Source organism: Pocillopora damicornis, chromosome 13, assembly GCF_964200805.1.
Source record: "Pocillopora damicornis chromosome 13, jaPocDami1.2, whole genome shotgun sequence".
Taxonomy (NCBI): Eukaryota; Metazoa; Cnidaria; class Anthozoa; order Scleractinia; family Pocilloporidae; genus Pocillopora; species Pocillopora damicornis.
The window spans coordinates 15,845,192-15,872,949 of record NC_142682.1 but is presented as its reverse complement, the minus strand read 5'-3'; the positions used below and the strand labels follow the sequence as shown (position 1 = coordinate 15,872,949).

At 39.4% G+C, this 27,758-nt stretch overlaps 4 protein-coding genes and 1 long non-coding RNA gene across 22 annotated transcripts in view; 2 read left to right on the top strand and 3 right to left on the bottom strand.

Annotated features, from left to right (window-relative positions):
• LOC149035689 (uncharacterized) overlaps nucleotides 1-4,640 on the top strand; it is a 31,523-nt gene extending 26,883 nt beyond the window's left edge. For 4 of the 13 annotated variants that reach the window (XR_016182089.1, XR_016182088.1, XR_016182091.1 and 1 more), the window contains 2 exons: nucleotides 1,298-1,585; nucleotides 2,442-4,288. The gene's annotated coding sequence lies outside the window, so the exon portion shown is untranslated. Of the gene's footprint in view, nucleotides 1-1,297; nucleotides 1,586-2,441 lie in introns of those variants that run through there. The other 9 variants (XR_016182096.1, XR_016182093.1, XR_016182094.1 and 6 more) reach the window with 5 other exon arrangements.
• Nucleotides 316-3,122, bottom strand: LOC149035690 (uncharacterized). Its single transcript, XM_089190929.1, has 3 exons — nucleotides 2,246-3,122; nucleotides 2,054-2,137; nucleotides 316-1,545 (listed from the first exon to the last, which is right to left on the bottom strand). Exons 1-3 carry the CDS (start codon nucleotides 3,120-3,122, stop codon nucleotides 1,412-1,414), a joined length of 1,095 nt encoding a protein of 364 aa, XP_089047055.1. The 3' UTR covers nucleotides 316-1,411.
• Nucleotides 4,641-7,770: 3,130 nt separating the features above from the next.
• The window catches only part of LOC149035686 (uncharacterized), a 57,807-nt gene continuing 37,819 nt past the window's right edge, over nucleotides 7,771-27,758 (bottom strand). For 2 of the 4 annotated variants that reach the window (XM_089190914.1, XM_089190915.1), the window contains one exon: nucleotides 7,993-9,057. In XM_089190914.1, the coding sequence (XP_089047040.1) occupies nucleotides 8,069-9,001 (933 nt within the window). In that variant the 5' untranslated portion in view covers nucleotides 9,002-9,057 and the 3' untranslated portion in view covers nucleotides 7,993-8,068. Of the gene's footprint in view, nucleotides 9,058-10,989; nucleotides 11,138-11,510; nucleotides 11,891-27,758 lie in introns of those variants that run through there. The other 2 variants (XM_089190916.1, XM_089190917.1) reach the window with 2 other exon arrangements.
• On the top strand, nucleotides 9,891-17,454 carry LOC149035688 (uncharacterized). Of its 3 annotated transcripts, XR_016182106.1 has the most exons (4): nucleotides 9,892-10,173; nucleotides 15,156-15,335; nucleotides 15,435-15,804; nucleotides 17,319-17,454. It is a non-coding gene; the product is annotated as an uncharacterized LOC149035688 (long non-coding RNA). The 3 variants fall into 3 exon arrangements; XR_016182103.1 differs by having other exon boundaries at nucleotides 9,891-10,173; nucleotides 15,156-15,804; XR_016182104.1 differs by lacking the exon at nucleotides 9,892-10,173 and adding an exon at nucleotides 13,043-15,073 and having other exon boundaries at nucleotides 15,156-15,804.
• LOC149035687 (uncharacterized) lies at nucleotides 17,433-26,735 on the bottom strand. Its single transcript, XM_089190928.1, has 4 exons — nucleotides 26,587-26,735; nucleotides 18,267-19,143; nucleotides 18,075-18,158; nucleotides 17,433-17,566 (listed from the first exon to the last, which is right to left on the bottom strand). The coding sequence occupies exons 1-4, from the start codon at nucleotides 26,680-26,682 to the stop codon at nucleotides 17,433-17,435; spliced, it is 1,191 nt and encodes a 396-aa protein (XP_089047054.1). The 5' UTR covers nucleotides 26,683-26,735.

Sequence of the window (27,758 nt, the reverse complement as noted above, 5' to 3'; positions counted from 1 at the left end):
TAGATCTTAGCCCGAGAGGTTGCCATGAACGCTAGATTTATGCAAATACATAATTTGGTATTAACCAGAGAAGTAATAGTTAACTCGATGTTTCGTGTAGACCGCATGCGCGAACTAAATTTCCATCCCGAAATAGCCGTGTTAAGTTCGTCCTCTTTTTTCCCTGACGATATTGCATTTATTCGTTGTCGTTCATAAAAGCGTTAACTCGTTGTCAGCCAATCAGAAGCGCGCAATTTTATGTTCAAATTATGGTATGGCATATTTGTAAGCCCCTAAGAGACAAAAACAGGCAGCGACTGTTCCATAGAAATAAACTACAAAGCTTTTTATTCAAAATCGCTCTTAAGATAAACTCTAGATGCAAGGTAACCCAAAACCATTACTTTCTAACACGGGAAAGGGACTAGACCCTAAAAGAAGTAGCATATTATGCAATTAGCATTGCTCAGTTTTTTCCAAATCATGCTCAATATGATGTTTTTTTTTTCGAAAACTATGCACTTTTTTTTCCTAAAGTATGCTTTTCAAAAAATAAACACAAATAAGTTGAAACTATACAGTTTGCATTGGACAATGCGATGCAGTTATGCCCCAATTTCGATCAAGCAGTAAATTCCATATTTCAAAATTTATCCAAATGGCAAAAAACTTAACTGAATCCGTTAGAGACCAATTAATACCATGAATGACTAGAAGAGTTATTCCCAATGAAATTATGTTCAGTCTCCGAATATGTCAGTGTCATTTACTGATTAACATTAACGTTCACTTAAAATCACCAGGCATAAAATTTACTATCTTCATTTATATAATCATTACGTATAAACATTACATATACAATTCTATCCTAGCAACAGCCAAGCCTGCCGCGAGTCTCCTATAGCTCAGTGGAGGACCAAAGAAATTCATTTAAATATCAAGCAAAGTTTTACTCACAGTATTTAAAGAACTGTTGTTAATTTAAAACGCATAGCACTCCGTCTAGTTGTTTACGTAGGGGGGGGGGGCTCGTTTCTCGAAGGTCCCGGTAAATTAACGGGCCTATATAGCTGTTATGTTTTTATTCTAGATGGAAGTTTTAAAATTGTTTAAAAATTATACAATAAAACTATCAGCTAAAGAAACAAGATGGACAGGTTAGGGTGAAATGATCAGCCTCTCTATTCCTTAAATTTTGATTTTTATATGAGGCTTCGGACGTGTTAATTCAGCAGGACTTTCGAGAAACGGTCCCCAGCCTGCTAGGTATTCATTAACAGAGTATCGCTTTGTCATAAATGTTCGTTCGTTTCAGACACTGTGAGATCATCACCCGACGGACAATGAACACATTCAAATGGATACAAAACCGGTGTCATCGAATTTCGAGACTGAAAACCTGAAGTATTATTATCTATACAACCGCTCTTCATTCTTCTCCATACCCTGTAGATTCTAGACCAGAACTACAAGTTGAACAGTAGGTCACGGAGTTTATAGTGGTCGTCTTCACCACAGTGTGACAACTGTTGTCTTTGGGAGCCTTCTTGAACAGCTGGTGCTCTGAGATAGGAGACAGAAAAAAAGACAACTCACAAATCAGGTATATACACTCTTTATTGTAAACCACTTAGTAACAATGAACTGACAAAAAAACCTAAGATTTTTATTGTTTTGTTTTCAAATTTCTCAAACTCTCGGATGTAATCATCGTCGTTGTTTTGACCATAAACGACCTTACCTTATTGCCGGGTATCTCTAAAGTTTATACTCCAATAGTTGTAATGATTTTATCACTCGAATTAAGGAAGGGGCGGGTGGGTGGGGGAAAGGATTTACTGGACCCCCTCCATCTGGGGGAAGAAGTAATTTTGGAACCCTACTCATGAAAATATACACGACCTGGATGCCCCCTCTGATGACTTTCTTATTTCCCATAAGCCTCTACGGCATGTAGACCAAAGGAAGTTTATGATAAAAAGATAAATCAAGGAGATTGGTCAAACTGTCTTCTATAAAGAGCACGTTATAAAACATCGTAACTAGAGCTTAGATCGCACAAAGGGTTTACCTGTGTTGTTGTAGTCCGGTGGCTGAGTTTCTTCGACACTTGGCGATGTAGCTTCACTTTCCTCTATTGATAGCTTGCAGACATCTGGAAATATTTGAGTAAAAAAAGGAGATATCAAGTTGAGAGCATTCCCTATGATGCTTTCAGTGAAAATCATGTTCAAAGCTTGATTAGTCATGTAGGTTCACTGACCTGTATTGTTCTGGACAAATATTTGAGTTTCCTTGGTCCCTGGCGATGTGGCGTTACTATCTTCTGCTGGTTGTAACCTTTCTGTGTTTAACTGCTCTAAATCAATTCCACCCGACTCATCTTTGCCACGTGTTTCTTGCGGCCTTTCGGCGTCATTAACCCTCTTATTTACTCGGTGATTGCTCTTTTTTTTAAGAAAATAGCAAATGACCAACAGCAACAGGACAACAGCTAATGGAACACCAACAGCAGCACCGATGATTGCGGCTCTCGAAGGACGATCAGCCACAGGGGTCTTCTGATATGCAGTGCGCATGCTGAATGGGGCGGTTACTTGGCTTGTGGGAGAAGGCACCAATACCAGTGATGCTGTGTGGTTTGTTTCCACAGAGCTGACTGAGCTGAAATTTGTACGAGTTATAATTTTGCTGCATACGTGTGATCTGTGAAAACTGCACCGCTTGTTTTCAGGCATTTCTTGGCACTGCGGCTCGACTAGATCATCTTGATCATCACAACAGTGGGAGCAGGGCTGGCACAATCGTGTTAGGCGGTTATCTTGGTAAGCGCCAGGCTTACACTTTCCACACACTGCCTTGGAAGTCAGAGTGCAGGCTTTTATGGTTTCGCGATACTCTTCACAATTCTCACAGCTGATGCATGCCCCGGCGTCTTTTCCAGATGAGTATGTTTTCCCAAGTATACATAGCTCGCAAACTATGGGTGTCTCTGGGCTTTGAACAGAACTGCATTGCACAGAGAGGCCTCGTCCTTGGGGGCATTTAACACAGGCCTGACACTTGACCGCTCCGCTGGTAGAGTTGTAAATCGCAATACTGTCACCGTGACAAGGGGATACGAACTTGGAAAAAGACATCTGGGAATGATCAATGAATATTGATCAAGGAATGTTTACAACAAATACTAAAACTATTGGTGCGCAAAAGACAACCCTTTCAATGACATGCAATGCAAGGTACATATTTTAAATGATAGCAGCGAGTTTACTGAACATTTAAAATTTTGACTACCCTTCTCCCACTCGTTCAGCGTGTATCTTCCCACCTAACAGTTAATCAAAAAATTGCATTCGAGCATACACCCTTTCGATAACAGCTCCCAGTGGCGCTCCCAGTTTTGTTGTGCAATAGACCGTACTTTATTTCGGTTTACAGGCGGAAAAACCCACTTAGAATGTTGGGAGAACGTTGAATGTTCTCCCAACATTCCAAGTGGGTTAAACCGATAAAATGGTGGTTTATTCTTTTACGAAATAAACTGAAAAGTAAAATACCGTATGTTTCAGTTTCCCTAGGTCTGCTTGTGCAATAAACGATAGGTGTTTGATCTATGAGGGGGCTCGCAGTATCTAGAGTGATAGTGCTATAGAGTGATGTTAAGGACTTTTAATGAGGTGGAACACTTTACAGCCTCCGTTATGTCTTGTTCCAGTTCCGCTCGTGTTATTGGTTCAAATTTTGTTCTAGAGATCAAAATTAATCGAATTTACCATAACGTTTATTTAAAGACAAAATCAGAAGCGTTTCTTGATCGGAAATGCTGAACATCACTTCCGAACGTTTTTATGGACAGTCATTATTTATTGTCTTCTTCCTGTTATCGAGGTTGCTAAGCTCAATGGCGCATTTCCGGTGGTCACTGACTCCGGAAAAACTGAAAGCCTCTCTTTTTATTTGCCGCCTGTGTATTTAAAGCACGATATCAATGGCTTCGAAAATCAAGCAGTGAAAAATATTAAGAAAAAAAAAGACGGAATAAACTGGCCAACACCCGTTATACTGTTGTTAAGATATAAACTTAAACAAATGCCTTCAAGCCCATAAAGCAAACAGGAGTTTTCAATGAGAGGCGGGTTGCAGGATTTCTAAGCAACGCTTAGTGCCACTGTTGACTCGCAATATTTGCTTGAGGCCGCGCTTAAACCCTGTCAAGCTCTGGGTCGTTTGAAAATTAAGCCACAATTAATGTTTTTTTCGGAAATGTATTCCCTGTAGATGTAAATAAAACCAGAATTTACCATTAGTTAAGGTATAGTGAGCTATTAAATGTTGTTGTTTCCGCCGCTGTGTTTGTCTTCGGTGCATCGCATGTGCATGGTAACAGATCTATTTCTTTCCATAGCAAAAAAAATTATTCTCTATTTTTGGTTGCTTTTTATATCAGCGGCAGATTTTGATAAGCCTACAGTTTCATATTGTAATGACGAAGAAGTTTTGCGGCCCTAGAGCACGTAGCATATGCTCATAGAAAACATTCTCGAAAAAACTCTCGTGACCGGCGCTCACGAACAACGAACTTTAACTGAAAAGCAAAATACCGTATGTTTCAGTTTCCCTAGGTTTACTTGTGCAATAAACGATAGGTGTTTGATCTATGAGGGGGCTCGCAGTATCTAGAGTGATAGTGATATAGAGTGATGTTAAGGACATAATTATAATGAGGTGGAACACTTTACAGCCTCCGTTGCACAATTTCTGAACACAGATGGTTTTAATGTTTTACATTCACTTTTATCTTTGTTGGCAGAGCGAAACTTAATTTAGGGCTTAGACTTCCTACAAAGTAAATGATTTTCTTAATGACCTTACACCTCGATTGATATGTTCTGTCAATGAGTTTCGCTGCCAGAGGTTGGACGTAATTTCTTTTCTCCTTTCAAACAATGTCTCAATGGGGTTAACCGTTCACCGAAAAACGGCCAAAAACTCAGCCGTCAGGCGTAAAACCTGACAATCTCTTATCGTCAATCTTAAAAAAAAAGATGACTGTAAAAACACACTTTCTTTGACAACTATAGTAAGAGATTAATCGTTAGCCGCAGAATGTAAGTCTCTTAGGAAGCTTCTGTCTCTGATCTACACCCTTCAGTTGTTGCATGATGTGTTGCAAAATGGTGTCATCATCATCAGCGTGAGCGCTGTTTATCGCTGCTTACGCCGTGATTGTACCCGAACCTGGATACGCCATGGAGATCCAATCTCCGGTGCCGTGGCCAAAAGACGGCGCAGTCAGCTTCGAAAGCAACTCCTTGAGCTACAGTAGAGAAGGGTCCATGGGAATTAGTAGAAATCTCCTTTGCTGCGTACCCTGGGGAGAGGTTTGGCATCGCAGGACGACCAGGAGCTGGAAAGTCGTCTATTATAAATGCACCGTTTTAATTGGCTAAGATAATGATTGACGAATACTCACAACCTGGACCTTCAAAGGAGTAGACCTTGCTTTTCAATTATCACCGAGGAGCCAATCTTCTCTATGGGTGCACTGTGCATGAACGTGGATCCATTCCTTAGCCATACCGAGAGGGAGATCTGGAAAGTCCTTGAGAAATGTCAATTGAAGTCCTAGGTCGAGAGCCTTCCCAACAATTGTACCAGGACCTCGCGGACTGCAGAGCTACCCTGGGTCCAAGTGAGCGCCAGCTCATCTCCTTTGCACGTGGGCTTCTTCAGAAAAACAAATTCATTGTAATAGACAAGGCGTCGTCCACCGTAGAGTACAGAACGGATCGCCTCATTTAGGAAGTTGTTCGAAACTGTCTCCTTGACAGCACTGTCATTACCATTCCTCATCGTCTGAGTACGATTATTGATTACGATTGTGTGATGATGCTTGACTGCGGAAAAATTATGGAGCTGGAAAAACCGAAAGTGTTACTGAAGAAGGATGCAGACTACTTCGCGCATTTGTATGGAAATCAATGCCCATCGTAATCTCTTGTACGCAGACCTCCCGCGTCTGCCCACACAATTTGGACCTTGGTACGAAATTTAACGAATTTTATCTCATTCTACAAGAGGATGTTTATATATTTATAAAAGATAGCTAAGGGAAAACATGGTGAGCGCGAAGATTTCAATCTTCTTTGATAGCCTAATTTACTTAAATAGGAACAAGTTCTGTTTTTGACAATTAAGATTACTCGCGTAGTCAGACACTATAATAACCATGATGTTTGAAGGTTGATTTTAGGCTAAAATGCCACCAGTTAAAAAATTATAACGTCAAAGGTACCTTGTTATTTTCTTCAATAACAAATCGATTCAAATATTGAACTTCATTCGATCTACGCCAATATATTAAAATGCCAGTTTTGGTTACTATGGTAACATAGGTTAAATATGAAATGGAGAGTAGAGTTTCGTAATTTCGTTATATGATAATAAGATCATGATCAAGCTAAGAACTGAATAAACTGTTGTCACAAGTGATTTTCCTCGTTAAACGTCCGTATTATTGGTTTCAATACAAGATTCGACCTGTAGTTTTTAACGTCTTTTTTTTCGAAATAAGTGTCATTTCTGCCTCCTCCCTTACGGCCCGTCATTTCATTGGTCGCAATGCACAATGAGTTATGGCTCTGTTGCATGTACTCGCAATGTTGTATTGTTATCTGCCACATGTACTGCAATCGCGCATTACGTTTTGTGTACATGTTGTTATTTCCGCTGTGCTCCCGTTGCGGTGCTCGCCATAAACTCTTTAATTCCCAGAAGTGATTAACATGTAACTTCTCCCTGTAATATCTATACATTATTCAGCAAAAAGGTTACGAGAATACTCAAACATGTTAAGTAGAAGTTGTTATTTTGATCTAACTCCAAACTCTCTTAAATAATTTACAAGGAAATGTGTAACAGCCAGAGGGGAGAATTAACAATCAAATCTTGGGTGTTTAAGGGTTATTAGATTGTGTTGGATGCCAAGAACCGATTATAACCTAATTTTGAGAAGTCAAAGCCATCTGCGCAGGTCCTCTACTACACCACCATCTAAGTAAGTATTCAGCGCCGCTCACCGACATGACGATAGCAAGAGAATTAATTGGAAAAATATTGGTGACAGTCCATATAGGCAACATACTGTATTGAACGGCAGCATTTTGCAATGAGATAAAACCCTTTTTAATATTTTATATCTCAACCTTAATTCTAAATAATTACATTAAAGTAACAAAACTAAATGACAGCCGAACACATGTTAAAAGATAATAAAAAGCAGAAGAAATCAATATGTTAAGTTGATGTTTCGAAAAGGTATCATGAAAGGGTTTTCATCAGGAAAAATAATTAAAAGGAAATCAACTTAAAATTAGCATTAACTATCTTAAGAAGTATTCTCCTTTTATAATGAAATTTACTGAAAAACCAACCCTTGGAAAAAAAGCCTGAGTTATGAGTTGATTCTTAAAGTGCTATCATCAGAGCATATATAATAACCAGTCCTAAAACTAAACGATGAACAGGAAACAATAGGATCTCGCCGAAGGTGACAAAATTAAGTTATAGAACTATAATCATAGATAATAAGTCGCTTCTAAAGTTTTCAGAAATTTCCCTAAAGCCGATTACGGATCTGCTTGTCTGTATTAAATCTAATTAGAAGATGTAAAAGTAGCTCTTCGAGATAATTATATTAGGTTTGCATAATTACCGCTCTTGTAACTAAACAATGAAAAGGAAACAGTAAATTCCTCTTTTCCATCGAAAATTACCGCTGGAGGTGACGACAATAATTCATTAGGGACTGGTCCTTATTTATCGGCCATGGAGGTGGAGGAGTTTGGTTTACTCACGATAAGTTCACCTGATCTGCCCTTAAGGCTCTGTGATATTCCCGTGATCCCCCTCTCCTCATTGGCAGTTAATTAGCAGTCAATTTTCTGTAGTCCGCCCTTTGTACTCTGTTGGCGACGACTGAGTCCCTCTCCTCCCTTCCCCCTTGAAAACCACGTGATCCCCCCAAAATTCTCCACCCCACCCCAGGCGAAAAAACAACAACTGATCCCTTGAGAAAAGGAAATGATTATACTTTTGTTTCAGCCGGAAGTTGTGTTTCCGGCTTCGCTACTGTGAGATTCTCACTTTCTTGCACTGGATGTGGCAGTTGATCAGACTTTTCGTCCTTGACTGGCCTTATACTCCCCTGTACATCAAGCCTTTCCACATCAATATCGCCAGTCTTTTTACATGCTTGCCTTGTACGTCTTTTTTTCACGATAAGGATAAGCGCCACCAGCACCAAGATCACTGATGGAACTCCAATTGCAACGCCAATCATCTTACCATATGGTAGAGAAACATCGTCCGTGGAAGCTGAATCCTTTTTAAAGTGCTCTGTGACTTGGGTGGACGCTTGCACTTTTGTTAAGGTTGCCGATGATGACGCGGAGAGATTGGCCTCCGCGTCAAGTACCCTTGTACTGACACTCACATTAGCTATCACCTTGCTACATCTCTCTAATCTGAGCTCGCTGCACTGCTTGTTTTTAGGCACCCCCGGCACTTGACACTCTGGCTCAATGATATCATCCTCGTCGTTGCAGCAAGCGGAACACGGTCTACACATGCTAAGCATATCCTCTGGGTAAGCTCCAAGCTTACAGTTCTTCCCGCACACTGCCTCAGAGGTCAAGGTGCAAGGGCTGATAGTCTCTCGATATTCTCCACAATTCATACAACTCTTGCACGCCCCGGCTTCGCTTTTAGATGAATAGGTTCTGCCTAGCTCACATGGCTTACAAACGATGGGTGTCTGTGGTGATATTACATCACCACAGTCCACGGAGAGACCCTGCCCCGCCGGACACACCAAGCAGTCCTGGCACTGAACGTGCCCCGTTACTGAATCACGCATGGTTATACTGTTACCTGGACATGGCGAGGCGGAGATAGACATCCAGAAAACAGACATCATGGTAAGGTATAGTTGGCCGAAAAGTCGATCAGAAGAGCACATCGTAAATTTCAAAGCTAAACCTTCTTGAGCTGTTCAATTCAGGGTTTAAGGTCGTGCTGAAAAGAAAGTCATTTTGAGTCAAGTGAGCTCAAAAGCAGCTGTTTTATTGGCAACCGATGGGTTGGTCAGAAGAACAAACGTGGCTGAAGATCTGAAACATTGAGCAACAACGCGGCATTACAATTTAATAGTTGGTAGGATGTCCGCGTGCAGTAGGATATGACATGATATCGATTCATCTGTATTATCTTCTGGTAAGACCCCTATTTCCTCGAATATAATTATTTAAATAATCAAGGTGTTCGGCTTATAGGTAGTATCCTCATTAAAAGAAAAGGTGCTTAATTAGAAGGCGTTGATCATGGCTGGAGCCCACAAATAATGAAACGAGAAGGTTTTCCTTTTGCCCATTTTAACCAGAAAAGACATTAGGAGGGGGGGGGGGTATGGAGAGTGGGTGCTAATTTCCCATTTTGGTCTGGCTAAGGTGTGTAAGCGTCTAAGTCGTTGTCAGTTGCAAAAGCTGATTGGCCAGATTGAAATGAGCTACGCGCTGTGAATTACTGCTGTACATTGTAATCAAACGAAGAATGCTCTTTCTTTTATCACTATGCTGGGATTTAGTTGTAGCTTTCGCTTGGTATTGAATAATATAATTGCCTCGAAGTAACAAGGGTGAGCATTTAAAGATGAAAAATATAATTACTATATGTTCTGATGAACTCGAAGCTGACGGAGAAATTTGGCGTGCACTCCTAAACTCCTGCAATCCACTAAGAGTAAGGAAAACAGAAACAAACCACACAAAGAAACGAAAACCTTTCTGTCACGCAGTATCACCCATCAGAGCTTAATTTAAGCTGGTGACACACTAAGCGGTTTTATGCGCAGATCGCGGCAACAGGTCAAATCGCCAGGTGTGCCCGCTGCAGTGATGGCGATTATTGTCGCCGATCTCTGATATCGGTAATTATATTCGCCACCATTTCGCGTGACTATATGATGTAGCGTCAAGCGACTGCAGTAATCTCATGAAGAAAGTGCTGCCTCTCAAGAAATTAAAAACATATCGCCAAGTGCGTCCGCACCGATCGGTGGCGAAAATCACGTGCCATTCACACTGACGATCAAGTTCGCCGCAACCAGCGATTGAAATCGCAGTAATACAAAAGGTAAGCCTTGTGGATATTTTATTTTGATAAACTTCAACATCAAGCAAGTTTATTGATAAACGAATTCACGATGAAAATCAACAGCATCCCCTTCTAAGAGTTTTCATATTGGGTTAAAGAAATGTATCAAAGAAAGGCCCTTACATTGTTTAACGCCTTGCTTAAATAAAAGCGAACTGAGTCTTGAAATCTTGGATCGCTTGCTAACGATAGTGTTTTGATTTCCTTTCGGGAATCCAGCGAAAAATGTAGCGGTAAATTTTCCCAAATACATCGAATAAAACAAAGATAGGGACCTGGTTATCTTGCGAATGAGTTCCTAAATCATTCCAAACAGCATTATCGCGTTTACAAGTGCGTAATTGATGCAAATCCTAGGCGTTTTGATTGCGACGGGAAAACCAACGAAATGACGAGGAGAACGGCAATGCCAACACCGGAAGGTTGTATGTGTTTAGAGGCAAATATATAAAGTAGTTGAGCCAAAATGTTTTAAGTCTATTCGGGTTAAGTCATGCAACACAAATAGACCAGACAAGAAAGCTTAAAATAGGTGAGATTTCGATATTGTCTGAAAATCGTTTTACCTCTAAGCTTCTATGTCAGCTAAGGTATAAGGCAATTTTATTTTCCGTTTACAACTGTAGATTTTGGGGTTTGCCAAATGCGGTAATGGCACGCGATACATAGGTTTTTGGGAAGATTTTTTTAAGGTCGCAAACGAATATAGTTTACTGGTTTTGCTTGTTGCGCACTTGCGTTACAAATCATCAATAACTGACAAATGGTGTCAATCATCACTGTGACATTTTTTACCTTCAGTAGTTCCGGAAGGTGAAACCGTACGTTGCACAACTGACGTGCGGCGAACACAACTCAATTAGATAAAATGTGACACTTGGAAAAGCCAGTAAATTTAGACAAGGCCAGGGGCAGAACATCTCACCAAGACAGTGAGCATTTCAATTGAATAAAAGAAAAACAAAAAACAAATCAGTCATATTTCATCCTGTGGGAAAGTCAAGAAATTACTTCAGCTGGCTTGCAGGCCCGCGATAAATACAAAAGTTCGAGCCATGATTCTAAATGACAACCAGCCTAGTGGCAACATGAAATTCTGAATTAACTCAGTCAAAGTCTTTAGGGGAAAGATTGAAATTAATCTTGAATGTCAGAAATATACTGGAAAACAGCAAACGCAATAGCGAAAGTGACTGATTCTTGTGACTACACTATGGTTAAATGTCTTTTCTCGTTTTCAGCTGATCCAATGAAACTTTGAGTTTCGGTTTCAGTTACAGTCACTTTATTGTCTCTCGTTACTCTACCTATCTCACCTTATATCCTGCCTTAGAGCTTGTATCCTGCCTTAGAGCTTGTATCCTGCCTTAGAACTTGTATCCTGCCTTAGAGCTTGTATCCTGCCTTAGAGTCTTGAAATGTCGTTGCTTGGCCTACAACTTCAAGTTGCGCATACGCTGCAACAAGAGGATGACTCAGAGAATAATTTTGTGTACCGACTAGTTACATATATAGGTCATCTTGGGGCGTTTTTTCTTATTGAATCGAAAGGTGACTTAAAATGTAATTTAACTTTGGAAGGATACATCAGGAAATTTTTAACGGATTGTGATACAGTGGGCGTCAGACGTCACGAAATTCGAACATGCCAGAACAGTAGGAAGCTACGTATTTTAAGTCGAGAAAATTGCGAAGTAATCTTCATCTTCTTTAAACCTTAAAATTGATAAAATCTAAGCCTCTAGAATAGGAGTGTTAAACACTTTCAATGTTTCAATTCAAGGTAATAATAGATTTTTCCTGTATAAACTTAAGTTTTCGATACCGACTTTATGAGTCAAATTCTTTATTTTATGAACACCTGTTACCTTAAGCGGACCACGCTGTGAAAATGTTGACGTGTAAGAAGTATTACAAATGCATGGGGGCACGAATAAAGCACTGAACCGAAAAATATTCGACGCATCATCAGCGAAATGTGTTTGGGTTGTTTTTCCTACATGAGCGGTCTTACATGCTTGTTTATTAATTCGCTCTCAACAACTGGCTTTACATGTAAGAGGGGACAACAAGACTCGTCTTCCCTTTTTTATGCTTGCCGCTTTATTTGCTCGACTTTACCTTATGCCCTCGCGCAGTTCGCGTTTCTATATCGATATCTTTTGTTATAGCGTTGTAGGTAACGTGATGCACCCACTTAAGAAACTTGTAATAAATTGTTGCTGTTGTCGTTGTGGATTTTATGAGCTTTAGACGGTCTGCCATCAGTAGAATTGTTTTCTATTTCTTTTAGGTGTTTTTAAGTACTGGTCTAAAAATTATCAGAAAATAGATCATGTTGAAAAAACGCGAGGGTGCACGTGGGAAAGAGGAAAATTTTAAGCCCCACCAAAATTTAGCATCACTCTTATTTATGAACCAATGTTAATTTGGGGGACGGTAGGACTTTTTAACTGAAGTAGTTCTTCTAATTTAGCGATGAGGTTCGTCCGCATGGCTGGTGGAGTCGTGGATATAAAATAATTACGTTCGTCTGCATAAGTTTGCACCCAATTACGAATGCAGTGTCTGTGAAACTTAAACTGCCGGTATTTACATTCCTAAAGATCTACGACCTTGACTAGATTTACCTGCCTTCAAATTTTTGAACAACAACTTTTGATACTGATTATAAAATAAATTTAGCTAAAGGACACCGGGTAGAAGTGATAATCGTGTTTTCCAAAGTTTGCGCAACCGCATTTAAGTAGCGACATATGGAATCAACCGATCGTCTCAGGCCAGGCACATGATTATCTACTATACCACGGTAAATGTCAGAGGGTTTTCTAGCGATGCGGAAACAATTTATCCTTGAAGTTCTTTAGGTGATCACTTAAAATTTTTAAAAGCATCCGATTACATGGCATTGGATTTTCTTACTTAAGAAGTTCTACATCGTTTTTGGAGTTTCGTTTTGTTTTCTTCTGATGCTCAATTTGGTCGATCGAGACGTTAGTAGGAGTAAAAAGGCAGGGAGATGTCCCATCTGCCACTGCGTGGGCAGCCAGATCGCAAACAGGAAAGTGAGATGTTCCTACTAATCCATACAACATGTGATGTTTGGTCCCGTGTCATGCTGACGAAGAACATTTTAGGTCACGAGTTTCGAAATAAATCGCATTAGTCCATTACGCTATATGGAATAATATAGGCAGCAGTCACCACCAAAAATACAAGGATGTCAAATTGATCAGCAAACACAAAGCTGGTCTAAGGATCAGCTGCAGAATAGCAAAGCTAATAGTGGAATGACGTGGCCAAATTATAGACGGTTTAGTTTTCTCTCATGAAACAGAACATCCTAAACACGAACAGTTTAGCCAAATGATAAACGGTCTAGTTGCCTATGTCGAGTTGGAACATGAAATTGGAAATGGATAAGCTCAATTGCGAATAGTCTAACACTCATTCGCAATACAGTACACAAAAGGCGGTAGCGTTGCGTCAAATGGCTTAGCGCAATGTCGAATGGTACAGTGTACACACATACGGTGTAGCGTTGCGTCAAATGGCTTAACGCAATGTCGAATAGCACAGCGCACATACAAACGGTGTAAAGTTGCGTCAAATGGCTCGAGGTAATGTCCAATTGCACAGCGTACGCACAAACGGTGTGGCGTTGCGTGAAATGGCTCAGCGTAATATAGAATTGTACAGCGTACAAACAAACAGTGTAGCGTTGCGTGACATGGCTCAGCGTAATATCGAATGGTACAGCGTACTCACAAATGGCGTAGCGTTACGTTGAATAGCTTTGCAGAACATCCGAAGCTCTAGCTGAATATTAAATTTCTTAGGATTACATGAAATATTTCGATGTTGTGGCGAATCGTCAAGCTTGCCTGTGCCGTGACGTGGACTATCTCGCCGAAACCACCAAAAACACGAATCGCAAATGGAATAGCGATCTGCTGGGGGTCATGATATCCTTGATCTGTTTTAAAACTTTTTAATCAAAGTGATATCAGGATGCTTCAATTGGTGTGCTGGCATGTATGCGCAGCTAAACCAACTCGGAAAGATTATTGATTTAGCAAATAATATTTCTGGAACTCGGAAAAAACCGTAAGTTAACTTATTCAGTTAACCTAACTGAATTTCCAAAGTCTGCATGCCTGCCTACCTTACACTGCTATTAGAGGAGATAGACAAACTCCCTGGAAATGAAAAGGAGGAAGTAACAATAATATATTTGTGTTTTCCAATATCACAGCTGTACAATCCTCCAATTCCATCACACGTGTTTCAACCCATCGTAATTTTTTAGTTTTGATTCTGTTTTATAGATCATTTATTTATAATATTACACTAGCTTAAATGAATTTAACAACCCATCAAATTATATTATAACATAGCTAGTAAATTTGTCTATTTAAATTCAATTGCGCGAACGTGCTTCATATTCCTATTGTGCAAGGACATGACGTCAGCGAACAAATCCCTCGAGAAAAAAATTTTCCATCGGGCTGAAAATGTTATAAAACAATTGGCAATGTGGTGGAACTCAAGAAGCTAGAGTTGCTCGAGGCTACGCCTTGAGCAACTCTTACGCATCTGTCGTGCTCTCCAAACTTCCCGCGTGCTTCATATCTCGATGAACGCACGCTGACATATGAACCAATTCAGTGTTAAGTAGTCAAATAACCCTCATTTTAATAGTATTACCTCAACATTATGAGAAAAGCTTCCGGATGAACAAATGGAATTGGCTGCCTTTGAGAAAGCCAATGGACCACTATCAGTTCATTTGGATGAGGTTCTCAAGTAAATGAATGTCGAGAGACAAGCTTACCATGGAAAATCATTCATTGGTAACCATGTACACACTTGCTGCAAGGTAACACAAATTCTACCTTTAGAAAGGGAATTTTATGAGTCACAAAATTTTATTAAATTGTTGCGGGTTTTTTTTTTCTTAGGAAGACAATATCATCGAACTATGCAGTGCTGTGGTGACAAAAACAGAGGAGCTGTGTCCTTCCTTCCTCAAGCTAAAGAAATAAGTGTTTAATTTGAATAAGTTTTCAAGTTATTTGCTGCTTGCCACTTTTTCTATGACAGTGCAGACTATCTCAATGATGGCAAGATTGATAAGCTAGGTACGTGAAAGAAAAAACCTGACTTTCATGGAAAACGTGAATACAATAATAAGATCATGCCTTAAGTCAGTTCCGCATTTTCTTGTTTTCTTGTTGCAGCGGAAGACATCACAAATTTTCTTGAGTTCATTTGGGAAAAATTCCCAGACATGACGATCACACCAGAACTCCATTTGCTAGAAGGACATGTTTGCCCTTTTCTTCGACAATGGCACATGAGCCTTGGATTCTAAGGTGAAGAAGGATTTGAAGGAATACACTCTGAATTTTAATACCCAGTCCCAGCATTTTGACCATGTGGGGAAAAAGGACACGAGATTACGTTAAATCCTTGTCAACCACTACATTGCCACGAGTGCGGAACTGACGGGGAAAGTTCCCAAACTTAAAACGAAAAACCAGGGAATAAAACTCTTTCCTTTTCACTAGCAATGTATCGGTTCGTTGACTAAGAACGAGTACTATGCAGGTAAATCTAGCATAATTTATTTGCTCAAGTTCTAATTTAGACGAATAAAAGTGTTACCGCACTCTTTGGAACCAAAACTAAAGCTTTCCAGTCGTTTACAGACTGTTTTGCTTGAAATTGTGACTCTTGGTTGGCTGGAAAAAATTGGGGCCTTTCGCTCTAATACATTACATACGCAGCAAGATTTCATTGGCTAAACTAGATCTTAGCCCGAGAGGTTGCCATGGACGCTAGATTTATGCAAATACATAATTTGGTATTAACCAGAGAAGTAATAGTTAACTCGATGTTTCGTGTAGACCGCATGCGCGAACTAAATTTCCATCCCGAAATAGCCGTGTTAAGTTCGTCCTCTTTTTTCCCTGACGATATTGCATTTATTCGTTGTCGTTCATAAAAGCGTTAACTCGTTGTCAGCCAATCAGAAGCGCGCAATTTTATGTTCAAATTATGGTATGGCATATTTGTAAGCCCCTAAGAGACAAAAACAGGCAGCGACTGTTCCATAGAAATTAACTACAATAAATATAATGAATAATGATGAACATAATTCAAAATCGCTCTTAAGATAAACTCTAGATGCAAGGTAACCCAAAACCATTACGTTCTAACACGGGAAAGGGACTAGACCCTAAAAGAAGTAGCATATTTTGCAATTAGCATTGCTCATTTTTTTTCCAAATCATGCTCAATAAGATGTTTTTTTTCGAAAACTATGCACTTTTTTTTCCTAAAGTATGCTTTTCAAAAAATAAACACAAATAAGTTGAAACTATACAGTTTGCATTGGACAATGCGATACAGTTATGCCCCAATTTCGATCCAGCAGTAAATTGCATATTTCAAAATTTATCCAAATGGCAAAAAACTTAACTGAATCCGTTAGAGACCAATTAATACCATGAATGACTAGAAGAGTTATTCCCAATGAAATTATGTTCAGTCTCCGAATATGCCAGTGTCATTTACTGATTAACATTAACGTTCACTTAAAATCACCAGGCATAAAATTTACTATCTTCATTTATATAATCATTGCGTATAAACATTACATATACAATTCTATCCTAGCAACAGCCAAGCCTGCCGCGAGTCTCCTATAGCTCAGTGGAGGACCAAAGAAATTCATTTAAATATCAAGCAAAGTTTGACTCACAGTATTTAAAGAACTGTTGTTAATTTAAAACGCATAGCACTCCGTCTAGTTGTTTACGTAGGGGGGGGGGGCTCGTTTCTCGAAGGTCCCGGTAAATTAACGGGCCTATATAGCTGTTATGTTTTTATTCTAGATGGAAGTTTTAAAATTGTTTAAAAATTATACAATAAAACTATCAGCTAAAGAAACAAGATGGACAGGTTAGGGTGAAATGATCAGCCTCTCTATTCCTTAAATTTTGATTTTTATATGAGGCTTCGGACGTGTTAATTCAGCAGGACTTTCGAGAAACGGTCCCCAGCCTGCTAGGTATTCATTAACAGAGTATCGCTTTGTCATAAATGTTCGTTCGTTTCAGACACTGTGAGATCATCACCCGACGGACAATGAACACATTCAAATGGATACAAAACCGGTGTCATCGAATTTCGAGACTGAAAACCTGAAGTATTATTATCTATACAACCGCTCTTCATTCTTCTCCATACCCTGTAGGTTCTAGACCAGAACTACAAGTTGAACAGTAGGTCACGGAGTTTATAGTGGTCGTCTTCACCACAGTGTGACAACTGTTGTCTTTGGGAGCCTTCTTGAACAGCTGGTGCTCTGAGATAGGAGACAGAAAAAAAGACAACTCACAAATCAGGTATATACACTCTTTATTGTAAACCACTTAGTAACAATGAACTGACAAAAAAACCTAAGATTTTTATTGTTTTGTTTTCAAATTTCTCAAACTCTCGGATGTAATCATCGTCGTTGTTTTGACCATAAACGACCTTACCTTATTGCCGGGTATCTCTAAAGTTTATACTCCAATAGTTGTAATGATTTTATCACTCGAATTAAGGAAGGGGCGGGTGGGTGGGGGGAAGGATTTACTGGACCCCCTCCATCTGGGGGAAGAAGTAATTTTGGAACCCTACTCATGAAAATATACACGACCTGGATGCCCCCTCTGATGACTTTCTTATTTCCCATAAGCCTCTACGGCATGTAGACCAAAGGAAGTTTATGATAAAAAGATAAATCAAGGAGATTGGTCAAACTGTCTTCTATAAAGAGCACGTTATAAAACATCGTAACTAGAGCTTAGATCGCACAAAGGGTTTACCTGTGTTGTTGTAGTCCGGTGGCTGAGTTTCTTCGACACTTGGCGATGTAGCTTCACTTTCCTCTATTGATAGCTTGCAGACATCTGGAAATATTTGAGTAAAAAAAGGAGATATCAAGTTGAGAGCATTCCCTATGATGCTTTCAGTGAAAATCATGTTCAAAGCTTGATTAGTCATGTAGGTTCACTGACCTGTATTGTTCTGGACAAATATTTGAGTTTCCTTGGTCCCTGGCGATGTGGCGTTACTATCTTCTGCTGGTTGTAACCTTTCTGTGTTTAACTGCTCTAAATCAATTCCACCCGACTCATCTTTGCCACGTGTTTCTTGCGGCCTTTCGGCGTCATTAACCCTCTTATTTACTCGGTGATTGCTCTTTTTTTTAAGAAAATAGCAAATGACCAACAGCAACAGGACAACAGCTAATGGAACACCAACAGCAGCACCGATGATTGTGGCTCTCGAAGGACGATCAGCCACAGGGGTCTTCTGATATGCAGTGCGCATGCTGAATGGGGCGGTTACTTGGCTTGTGGGAGAAGACACCAATACCAGTGATGCTGTGTGGTTTGTTTCCACAGAGCTGACTGAGCTGAAATTTGTACGAGTTATAACTTTGCTGCATACGTGTGATCTGTGAAAACTGCACCGCTTGTTTTCAGGCATTTCTTGGCACTGCGGCTCGACTAGATCATCTTGATCATCACAACAGTGGGAGCAGGGCTGGCACAATCGTGTTAGGCGATTATCTTGGTAAGCGCCAAGCTTACACTTTCCACACACTGCCTTGGAAGTCAGAGTGCAGGCTTTTATGGTTTCGCGATACTCTTCACAATTCTCACAGCTGATGCATGCCCCGGCGTCTTTTCCAGATGAGTATGTTTTCCCAAGTATACATAGCTCGCAAACTATGGGTGTCTCTGGGCTTTGAACAGAACTGCATTGCACAGAGAGGCCTCGTCCTTGGAGGCATTTAACACAGGCCTGACACTTGACCGCTCCGCTGGTAGAGTTGTATATCGCAATACTGTCACCGTGACAAGGGGATACGAACTTGGAAAAAGACATCTGGGAATGATCAATGAATATTGATCAAGGAATGTTTACAACAAATACTAAAACTATTGGTGCGCAAAAGACAACCCTTTCAATGACATGCAATGCAAGGTACATATTTTAAATGATAGCAGCGAGTTTACTGAACATTTAAAATTTTGACTACCCTTCTCCCACTCGTTCAGCGTGTATCTTCCCACCTAACAGTTAATCAAAAAATTGCATTCGAGCATACACCCTTTCGATAACAGCTCCCAGTGGCGCTCCTAGTTTTGTTGTGCAATAGACCGTACTTTATTTCGGTTTACAGGCGGAAAAACCCATTTAGAATGTTGGGAGAACGTTGAATGTTCTCCCAACATTCAAAGTGGGTTAAACCGATAAAATGGTGGTTTATTCTTTTACGAAATAAACTGAAAAGCAAAATACCGTATGTTTCAGTTTCCCTAGGTCTGCTTGTGCAATAAACGATAGGTGTTTGATCTATGAGGGGGCTCGTAGTATCTAGAGTGATAGTGCTATAGAGTGATGTTAAGGACTTTTATTGAGGTGGAACACTTTACAGCCTCCGTTATGTCTTGTTCCAGTTCCGCTCGTGTTATTGGTTCAAATTTTGTTCTAGAGATCAAAATTAATCGAATTTACCATAACGTTTATTTAAAGACAAAATCAGAAGCGTTTCTTGATCGGAAAGGCTGAACATCACTTCCGAACGTTTTTTATGGACAGTCATTATTTATTGTCTTCTTCCTGTTATCGAGGTTGCTAAGCTCAATGGCGCATTTCCGGTGGTCACTGACTCCGGAAAAACTGAAAGCCTCTCTTTTTATTTGCCGCCTGTGTATTTAAAGCACGATATCAATGGCTTCGAAAATCAAGCAGTGAAAAATATTAAGAAAAAAAAAGACGGAATAAACTGGCCAACACCCGTTATACTGTTGTTAAGATATAAACTTAAACAAATGCCTTCAAGCCCATAAAGCAAACAGGAGTTTTCAATGAGAGGCGGGTTGCAGGATTTCTAAGCGACGCTTGGTGCCACTGTTGACTCGCAATATTTGCTTGAGGCCGCGCTTAAACCCTGTCAAGCTCTAGGTCGTTTGAAAATTAAGCCACAATTAATGTTTTTTTCGGAAATGTATTCCATGTAGATGTAAATAAAACCAGAATTTACCATAAGCTAAGGTATAGTGACCTATTAAATGTTGTTGTTTATGCCGCTGTGTTTGTCTTCAGTGCATCGCATGTGCATGATAACAGATCTATTTCTTTCCATAACAAACAAAATTATTCTCTATTTTTGGTTGCTTTTTATACCAGCGGCAGATTTTGATAAGCCTTCAGTTTCATTGTAATGACGAAGAAGTTTTGCGGCCCCAGAGCACATGGCAGATGCTCATAGAAAACATTTTAATTAATTAATTAATTTTAAGAATTTGAATTTGTTTGCTGAAACACTTTGAACAAGTCAACTCCCTTCAGTGACGAACGAAAGTTTAAGTTTTAAGAGAAAATAGACAAAAAATAAAGAACGCCAAGGTTACAAACTCAAGTCAAAACAGTTATTTGTGAAAATAACTTTCGCTGCCGTGTCTGATCTCCAGGCAATCAAACCTCGTACATAATTTCATGTAAATGTAGAATGATTTCCCTTCTCTCAGTCAAAGCGAAAGAAGAAAGGGAGAGAAAGTGGTACTTACTGTGTGATAATTCAGTGCTGGTCAGTTTCTCACTGACAGAGCTTATAATAGTAAATGCAGGTAATAAAACTTCAAGATGTAGATGTTCCTTGGTTGGTTACTTTCTGGTATGACTGACTGGTTTCGCAAGTTTGATATTTCAATTCTCTTCAATCCGCATCCGGAGAGACATGACCTACTAGGTCACGCCTATCGGCAATAGATGATCATGAGTGGTAGTCATTGCGGTTGGAAGGCTTCCAATCGCAATGTCATCTATTGGTAGACATTACAGTGTTTAAGATGTCTTCTTTTTAACTACAGAAACATCGCCTGTTCAAACTTTAATGCACCTTCAATGTCCAAAGAGTCCTTGACGGTTGGTTTTGCAAAACTTCAAGATGTAAATGTTCCTTGGTTGGTTACTTTCCGGTATGACTGACTAGTTTCACAAATTTAAATCTTAATTCTCTTTAATCCACATCCGGAGAGACATACTTACTAGGTCACGCCTATCGGCAATAGACGAGTGGTAGTCATTGCGGTTGGACGGCTTCCAATCGCAATGTGAACTATTGGTAGGTAGACATTACGGTGTTTAAGATATCTTCTTTTTAACTACAAAAACACTGCCTGTTCAAACTTTAATTCACCTTCAATGTCCAAAGAGTCCTTGACGGTAGGTTTTACAAAACTTCAAGATGTAGATGTTCCTTGATTGGTTACTTTCCGGTATGACTGACTAGTTTCACAAATTTAAATCTTAATTCTCTTTAATCCACATCCGGTGAGACATACTTACTAGGTCATGCCTATCGGCAATAGATGAGTTGTAGTCTTTGCGGTTGAAAGGCTTCCAATCGCAATGTGAACTATTGGTAGACATTGCGGTGTTTAAGATATCATCTTTTTTTATCTACAAAAACACTGCCTGTTCAAACTTTAATTCACCTTCAATGTTCAAAGAGTCCTTGACGGTAGGTTTTACAAAACTTCAAGATGTAGATGTTCCTTGGTTGGTTACTTTCCGGTATGACTGACTAGTTTCACAAATTTAAATCTTAATTCTCTTTAATCCACATCCGGTGAGACATACTTACTAGGTCACGACTATCGGCAATAGATGAGTGGTGGTCATTGCGGTTGGAAGGCTTTTAATCGCAATGTGAACTATTGGTAGACATTGCGGTGTTTAAGATATCATCTTTTTTTATCTACAAAAACACTGCCTGTTCAAACTTTAATTCACCTTCAATGTTCAAAGAGTCCTTGACGGTAAGTTTTACAAAACTTCAAGATGTAGATGTTCCTTGGTTGGTTACTTTCCGGTATGACCGACTGGTTTAACAAGTATAAATTTTGATTCTCTTCAAGCCACATCCGGAGGGACAAGACCTACTAGGTCACGACTATCGGCAATAGATGAGTGGTAGTCTTTGCGGTTGGAAGGCTTCCAGTCGCAATGTCATCTACTGGTAGATATTGCGGTGTTTAAGATATCTTCTTTTTAACTACAGAAACATTGCCTGTTCAAACTTTAATTCACCTTCAAAGTCCAAAGAGTCCTTGACGGTTGGTTTACAAAACTTCAAGATGTAGATGTTCCTTGATTGGTTACTTTCCGGTATGACTGACTAGTTTCACAAGTTTACGTTTTAATTCTCATCAATCCACATCCGGAGAGACATACTTATTACTAGGTCACGCCTATCGATAATAGATGAGTTGTAGTCTTTGCGGTTGGAAGGCTTCTAGTCGCAATGTCATCTATTGGTAGACATCACGGTGTTTAAGATATCTTCTTTTCACCTACAGAAGAATTTACTTTAAGACATACTTATTACTAGGTCACGCCTATCGACAATAGATGAGTTGTAGTCTTTGCGGTTGGAAGGCTTCCAGTCGCAATGTCATCTATTGGTAGACATCACGGTGTTTAAGATATCTTCTTTTTACCTACAGAAAAATTTACTTTGAAAAATAAAGAGCTAATAACCGTTAGCCGTATTTTGGCCAAACTTTTCCGCAGCCGTTAGCCGTAAAATCTATCACCCCATTGAGACCCTCTAAAAAAACCCAGGGAAGAGAAAACGGAAAGAATCGGCCCACATCCTTGTGTGGTCTCAAATCGACGAGCGTACACTGCAAATGGACTGACAACTACGAGAACGCCTCTCTAACCACGAATGCAAAGAAATGGGAAATGGAGACTTTTTTTTTCCTGGTCTTTATCATGTGACTTGAACGGTCTCTCGCGCTTGTAATAGGAAACATTAGGCAAGAATCCCTACATAAGGGCCGTACGCGATGGGGTCAGTGCAGCCGAATAAAGGGAGACGGTCTTGCAAAATGCCGAGCTGAAAGAAGAGAAGAAGACAACGGAAAAGTGACGATCATTATGATAAAACGCTAATTGACTGAGTTGAGGCGGACCGAGTGGGAAAATATTTGGCTCTCGGTTATAATGCATGTATCGCGCTCGACCACTTGACGTAATGACCTCGAGCCAATATATCATCAGGTACATTGACAACCAACCTGTTTGCAGTGATACGTTAATGTATTTGTCTTACATGCGGTTGAACCTTCGAAAAAAAATGCTGCACTTTTGTGGAATGAAATATTTCAATTTTAGCATTATCTTTGAAATGTCAACCAGTTTCAGTATTAAAAACCTGCCAACTTGCGCGGGCAAGTACGTCGAAAACTGAGGGAAACTCATCGAAATATAAAGTGAAATAGTTTTAGGTTAAGTGTTCCATTCTGGATTTCCTTGTTATGAAGAACTGCTAGAAGGTGACTTCAGATTGCATACATGTTATTTCTACACGATTTGATTGAAACTGCTCAACTACTCAAGCGCGAATACAATACCTTCCTGGTGGGTAAAATACAAAATGAGTGGTTGAATGAGAAAGTGTTTTGTGCAAATTACAAAATGAGTGGTTGAATAACAAAATGTTTTCACATCTGCGAGCACAGGTAGCGTCGAGATATACTCTTCCCACAGCCGCTAAAGTTTTTTTGCCTTTTTCTCTTTTTTTCTAGGAAGGGAAAAGAAATGACACATTTCAAAGCGATTTCGTTGTGCTGTTGATGAATGATGATCATAACTTGTTTAAGCAAAATTTCTTGTTTCAGTTTCCGTCTCGTGACTGGTTTGTTTTCCGAAGTTAATTGATCTCGAACTTTGAAACCGTGGAGACATGTATAATCAAATACAAGTTCTACTTCGACGAGTTTAACCCTCAGCAGTCTATTTTCTTCTTACAGTGTCACCCCTGAATCGAACATTATGGTCACGAAAATAAAGGAAATGTTCACCAAATAAAGAAGCTCTTGATCTTTAAACAAATTCTCCTTGGTAGAAGCTGAAGAAATATATAGAGAACACTATGGAAATGTCGAGGTCTAAAGGTTTAAAGATGAAATAAACATAATGATAACATAGAACCTGACGTTCGAAACGGAAGCTTTTAAATTCTTTTCAGTTGCCAGTTTACGTTATCAACTCGGTTGATATGGCTAAATTACCCTGTTATACTCTTCCACCGACGCAGTACCACCTGTTTCTTTGGAAACTTAGCCCCTTTATAGAATTGACATGGATCGATTCGAGTGAGCGAACGAATTACAAATGAAGTTTTAAAAGCTTATCGACCCAACCATTTCAAAGCTTAGTGTTATTTCAAAGCTGATTATTAACTCTTGATGAATGTATGTTATCTTCTTGAGTACGCCTGACTTTGTTGATTTAATACAAAAGTCATTTTCGAATAAGCGCCAAATCAAACCCTAAAAATTCCCCTTAACTGCCCTAATTCTTAAGAGATAGACATGTTTCTTCACAAATACCTTATAAACAGCCTTCTTTTGCAAGATCAGAATATGTTACCAAGTGCTTGCAATTGAAGTTCACTGAATCTTCCTCTTAGATTTAGTCACGCGGTTGAGTTATAAAAACCTCCCTATTATCAAAGCAGATAGGGACGATTACGTGGTCATTAACAAGCAATTTCCTTTAGCTGCAATTCATTGCTTGATGACTTGCCAACTTACCGATTAAGTGCGCACAATGAATAAACTAATTATAATTTTAGCAAACGAAAGTCGTTCTTTGTTCACATGACAGAGTATCACTGAAAACAACCGTTAGAATGGGTGCGTTGAACAGAACAACTCATGTTTACAGCGGGGCGATGATAAATGCGTACAGACTTATATTACAGCTAACTGAAAAAAGTGCGTACAACTGAAACTGATATTTTCAAGTGACCTAAGCTCGCCCTGGGAAAAAATAAAAACGCCTATTTGTTGACAATGTCAATAAGTTATTAAGGAAATGAGTTAAACTTCACGAATGATGGGAAAACTTTTAAAAGTGAAAACAAAATTTGGAAAGCTTTTAGAGGGCTTTATGATCCGCCGAAACACATCACTATCAGGAAACACAGCTTACTGTCTTCCTTACTGAATGGCAATCCTCTTCTGCCTAGAAAACTGATAATAAAATGAACAGGAGAGGAAAACAAGGCTCGTCTGATCTTCCTTTTGCTTGTCCCTTTGTTTGCTCCATTTCTCCACATCCCCTCGCGCAGTTCGCTTTCAAAGGAAACGGAATGGCTGTCCCACCAAAAGTTAGCATTACTCTTATCTGTGAACCAATGTTAATTTGGGGGCGGTAGAACTTTAAACAGTCGGGTCCAAGACTGCTTTATTTTCAACTGGAATATTTATTTTAATTTAGGGTTGAGTTTTTTCAGCATTGCTGGTGGGGTAGTGTATTTAAAATAATTACGTCCGTTTGCAAAACTTCAGTTCACCTAATTACGAATGCAGTGTTTATGAAACTTAAATTGTGGTAAATACATTCCTAACGATCTACCTGCTTGATTTATCCGCTTTCAAATTTTAAAACAAAAATTTTGTTAATATTCATAGGCAAAGTCCATGTTTAACATGACGCCGACTGTTGCTAATTTGATACACGATTGAATTCTTTCATATTTTTGGCTGCCAGATCATTACTAGATAGACTGTTTCACGCTATCGCTTCCCTCTATGGATAGAATTCCGAGTAAAATTTTTTTCTGCTTTCAGAAGGAAGACGTCTCTGTTTCTTCTGCTCTCGTGTTTCGAACTTCTCAAGTGGAAGGGAAACAATAAAACCGCTCCGCTTTGTTGACAATGTCAACAGCTTATTCAAAGGCATGAGGAAATTACTTAAATTACCGGAAGGATGAGAAATTAACACTAGTCAAAACAAACAGAGAAAAGCCTCTGAGTTCTGGCATGGGCAGCTCTATATTGTTCTCTACTAACATTTGATCGTGTGTATAAACTGATTTTTCATGAACATCTGAATTCTTTTTTTGTCTTTTGAGGTTTTTTTTAAATGTAGTGAAGTGTAGTGCTAAAAAAACTTCACCGTATCTCTCCAATCAGGTTACACAATAGGGCTTCTCCGGCCTAGGATACTGATTATAAAATACATGAAGGAGTTTTTAGCTAAAGGACACTGGGTAAAAGTGACAATCTTTTTTTTTAAAGTTTGTGTAACTGCATTTAGGCTCTGCCTCACAGTAGCGACATATGCCATGGAGTCAACCGATCGTTTCAGGCCAGACACATGATTATTTACTACACCACGGTAAATGTCGGAGGGCTTTCCAGCGATGCGGAAACATTTTACCGTGAAGTTCTTTAGGTGATCATTTAAAAGTTTTGGGAGCGTCCGATTACATGGCATTAGATTTTCTTACTTAAGAAGTTCTACCTTGTTTGTAGAGTTTCTTGTTGCCCTCTCCTGATGTTCAATTTGGTCAATCGATCGAGACGTTAGCAAGGGTAAAAAGCCAGTGAGATGTCCCATCTGCTACTGTGGGGGCACCCAGATCGCAAACAGGAACTTGAAATTTTGTGACTCATCAACACAAAATTAGTGTGCTTACGAAGCACATTTTAGGTCACGAGTAGCGAAATAAATCGCACAATTCCTTTATTACCTTATATGGAAATATTTTGTGGAACTTTCAACTACTGAAACACTAAAGACGCGTAACGCCGGATGCAATGTAAAGGATGTCCTAAGTAATAAACACGCTTAGTCAGAAAAAACCAATCACAAGAAAATCATTTAATGTTTGTGGGCTACACAAGAGTAATGCTTCTTCATCAGATCCCGGCGGGGAAAAACTCGGCGCCAATGTTAACGCAGGAGGTGATTTTATTATCCTCAAATCACCTGCAATCATTCCCCGGTCCATTGCCAAATTATTTCAGTTTCAGTCTCGTGACACGTGTCACAGTAGCACAGACGAATAGTCTATCATGCCCAGACAAATAACGTCTCTCTTGTCGCCGTCAAAACAAGGAAGTTTATTTCCTTGCGCAAAGTTGTCTAGTGGCACGCAACACGCAGAATGTAAGTCTCTTAGGAAGCTTTTATTTATGGTTAAAAAAAGCAAACTTTTCAAGTCTTGGTTGAAACACTCGATCACTCTTAGTGCAACCACTATAGCAAGCACCGAAACCCAAATACGGAAATACAATCATGCCAATTACACTATTGTGCCCTTATTAACCTTACTGAAACTGTTGCACAATTTTTGCGTTCAAAAGCTTTAAATGCTGTTGGTTTACTTTCTTCTATTTTTGGCACAAAAAAAGAACAATTAAAAAAACTAAAGCTATTTTAAGGATTAGACTTCCTAAGAAGTAGGAGATTTTCGCAAGGACCCCAAACCTTGATTTGCAACATCAGGAAGTCTCGCTCATGGAAGTTACACGTGATTTCTTTTCTTGCTTAAAAAAAAAAAACAAGAAAGGGAAAATGGAAAGAATCGGCCTACCTCTGTGTGAAGTCTCAAATCGTCGAGTTAACACAGCAAATGGACAACTAAAAGAACGCCTTTCTGATCACGAACATGCACACCACAAAGAAATAGG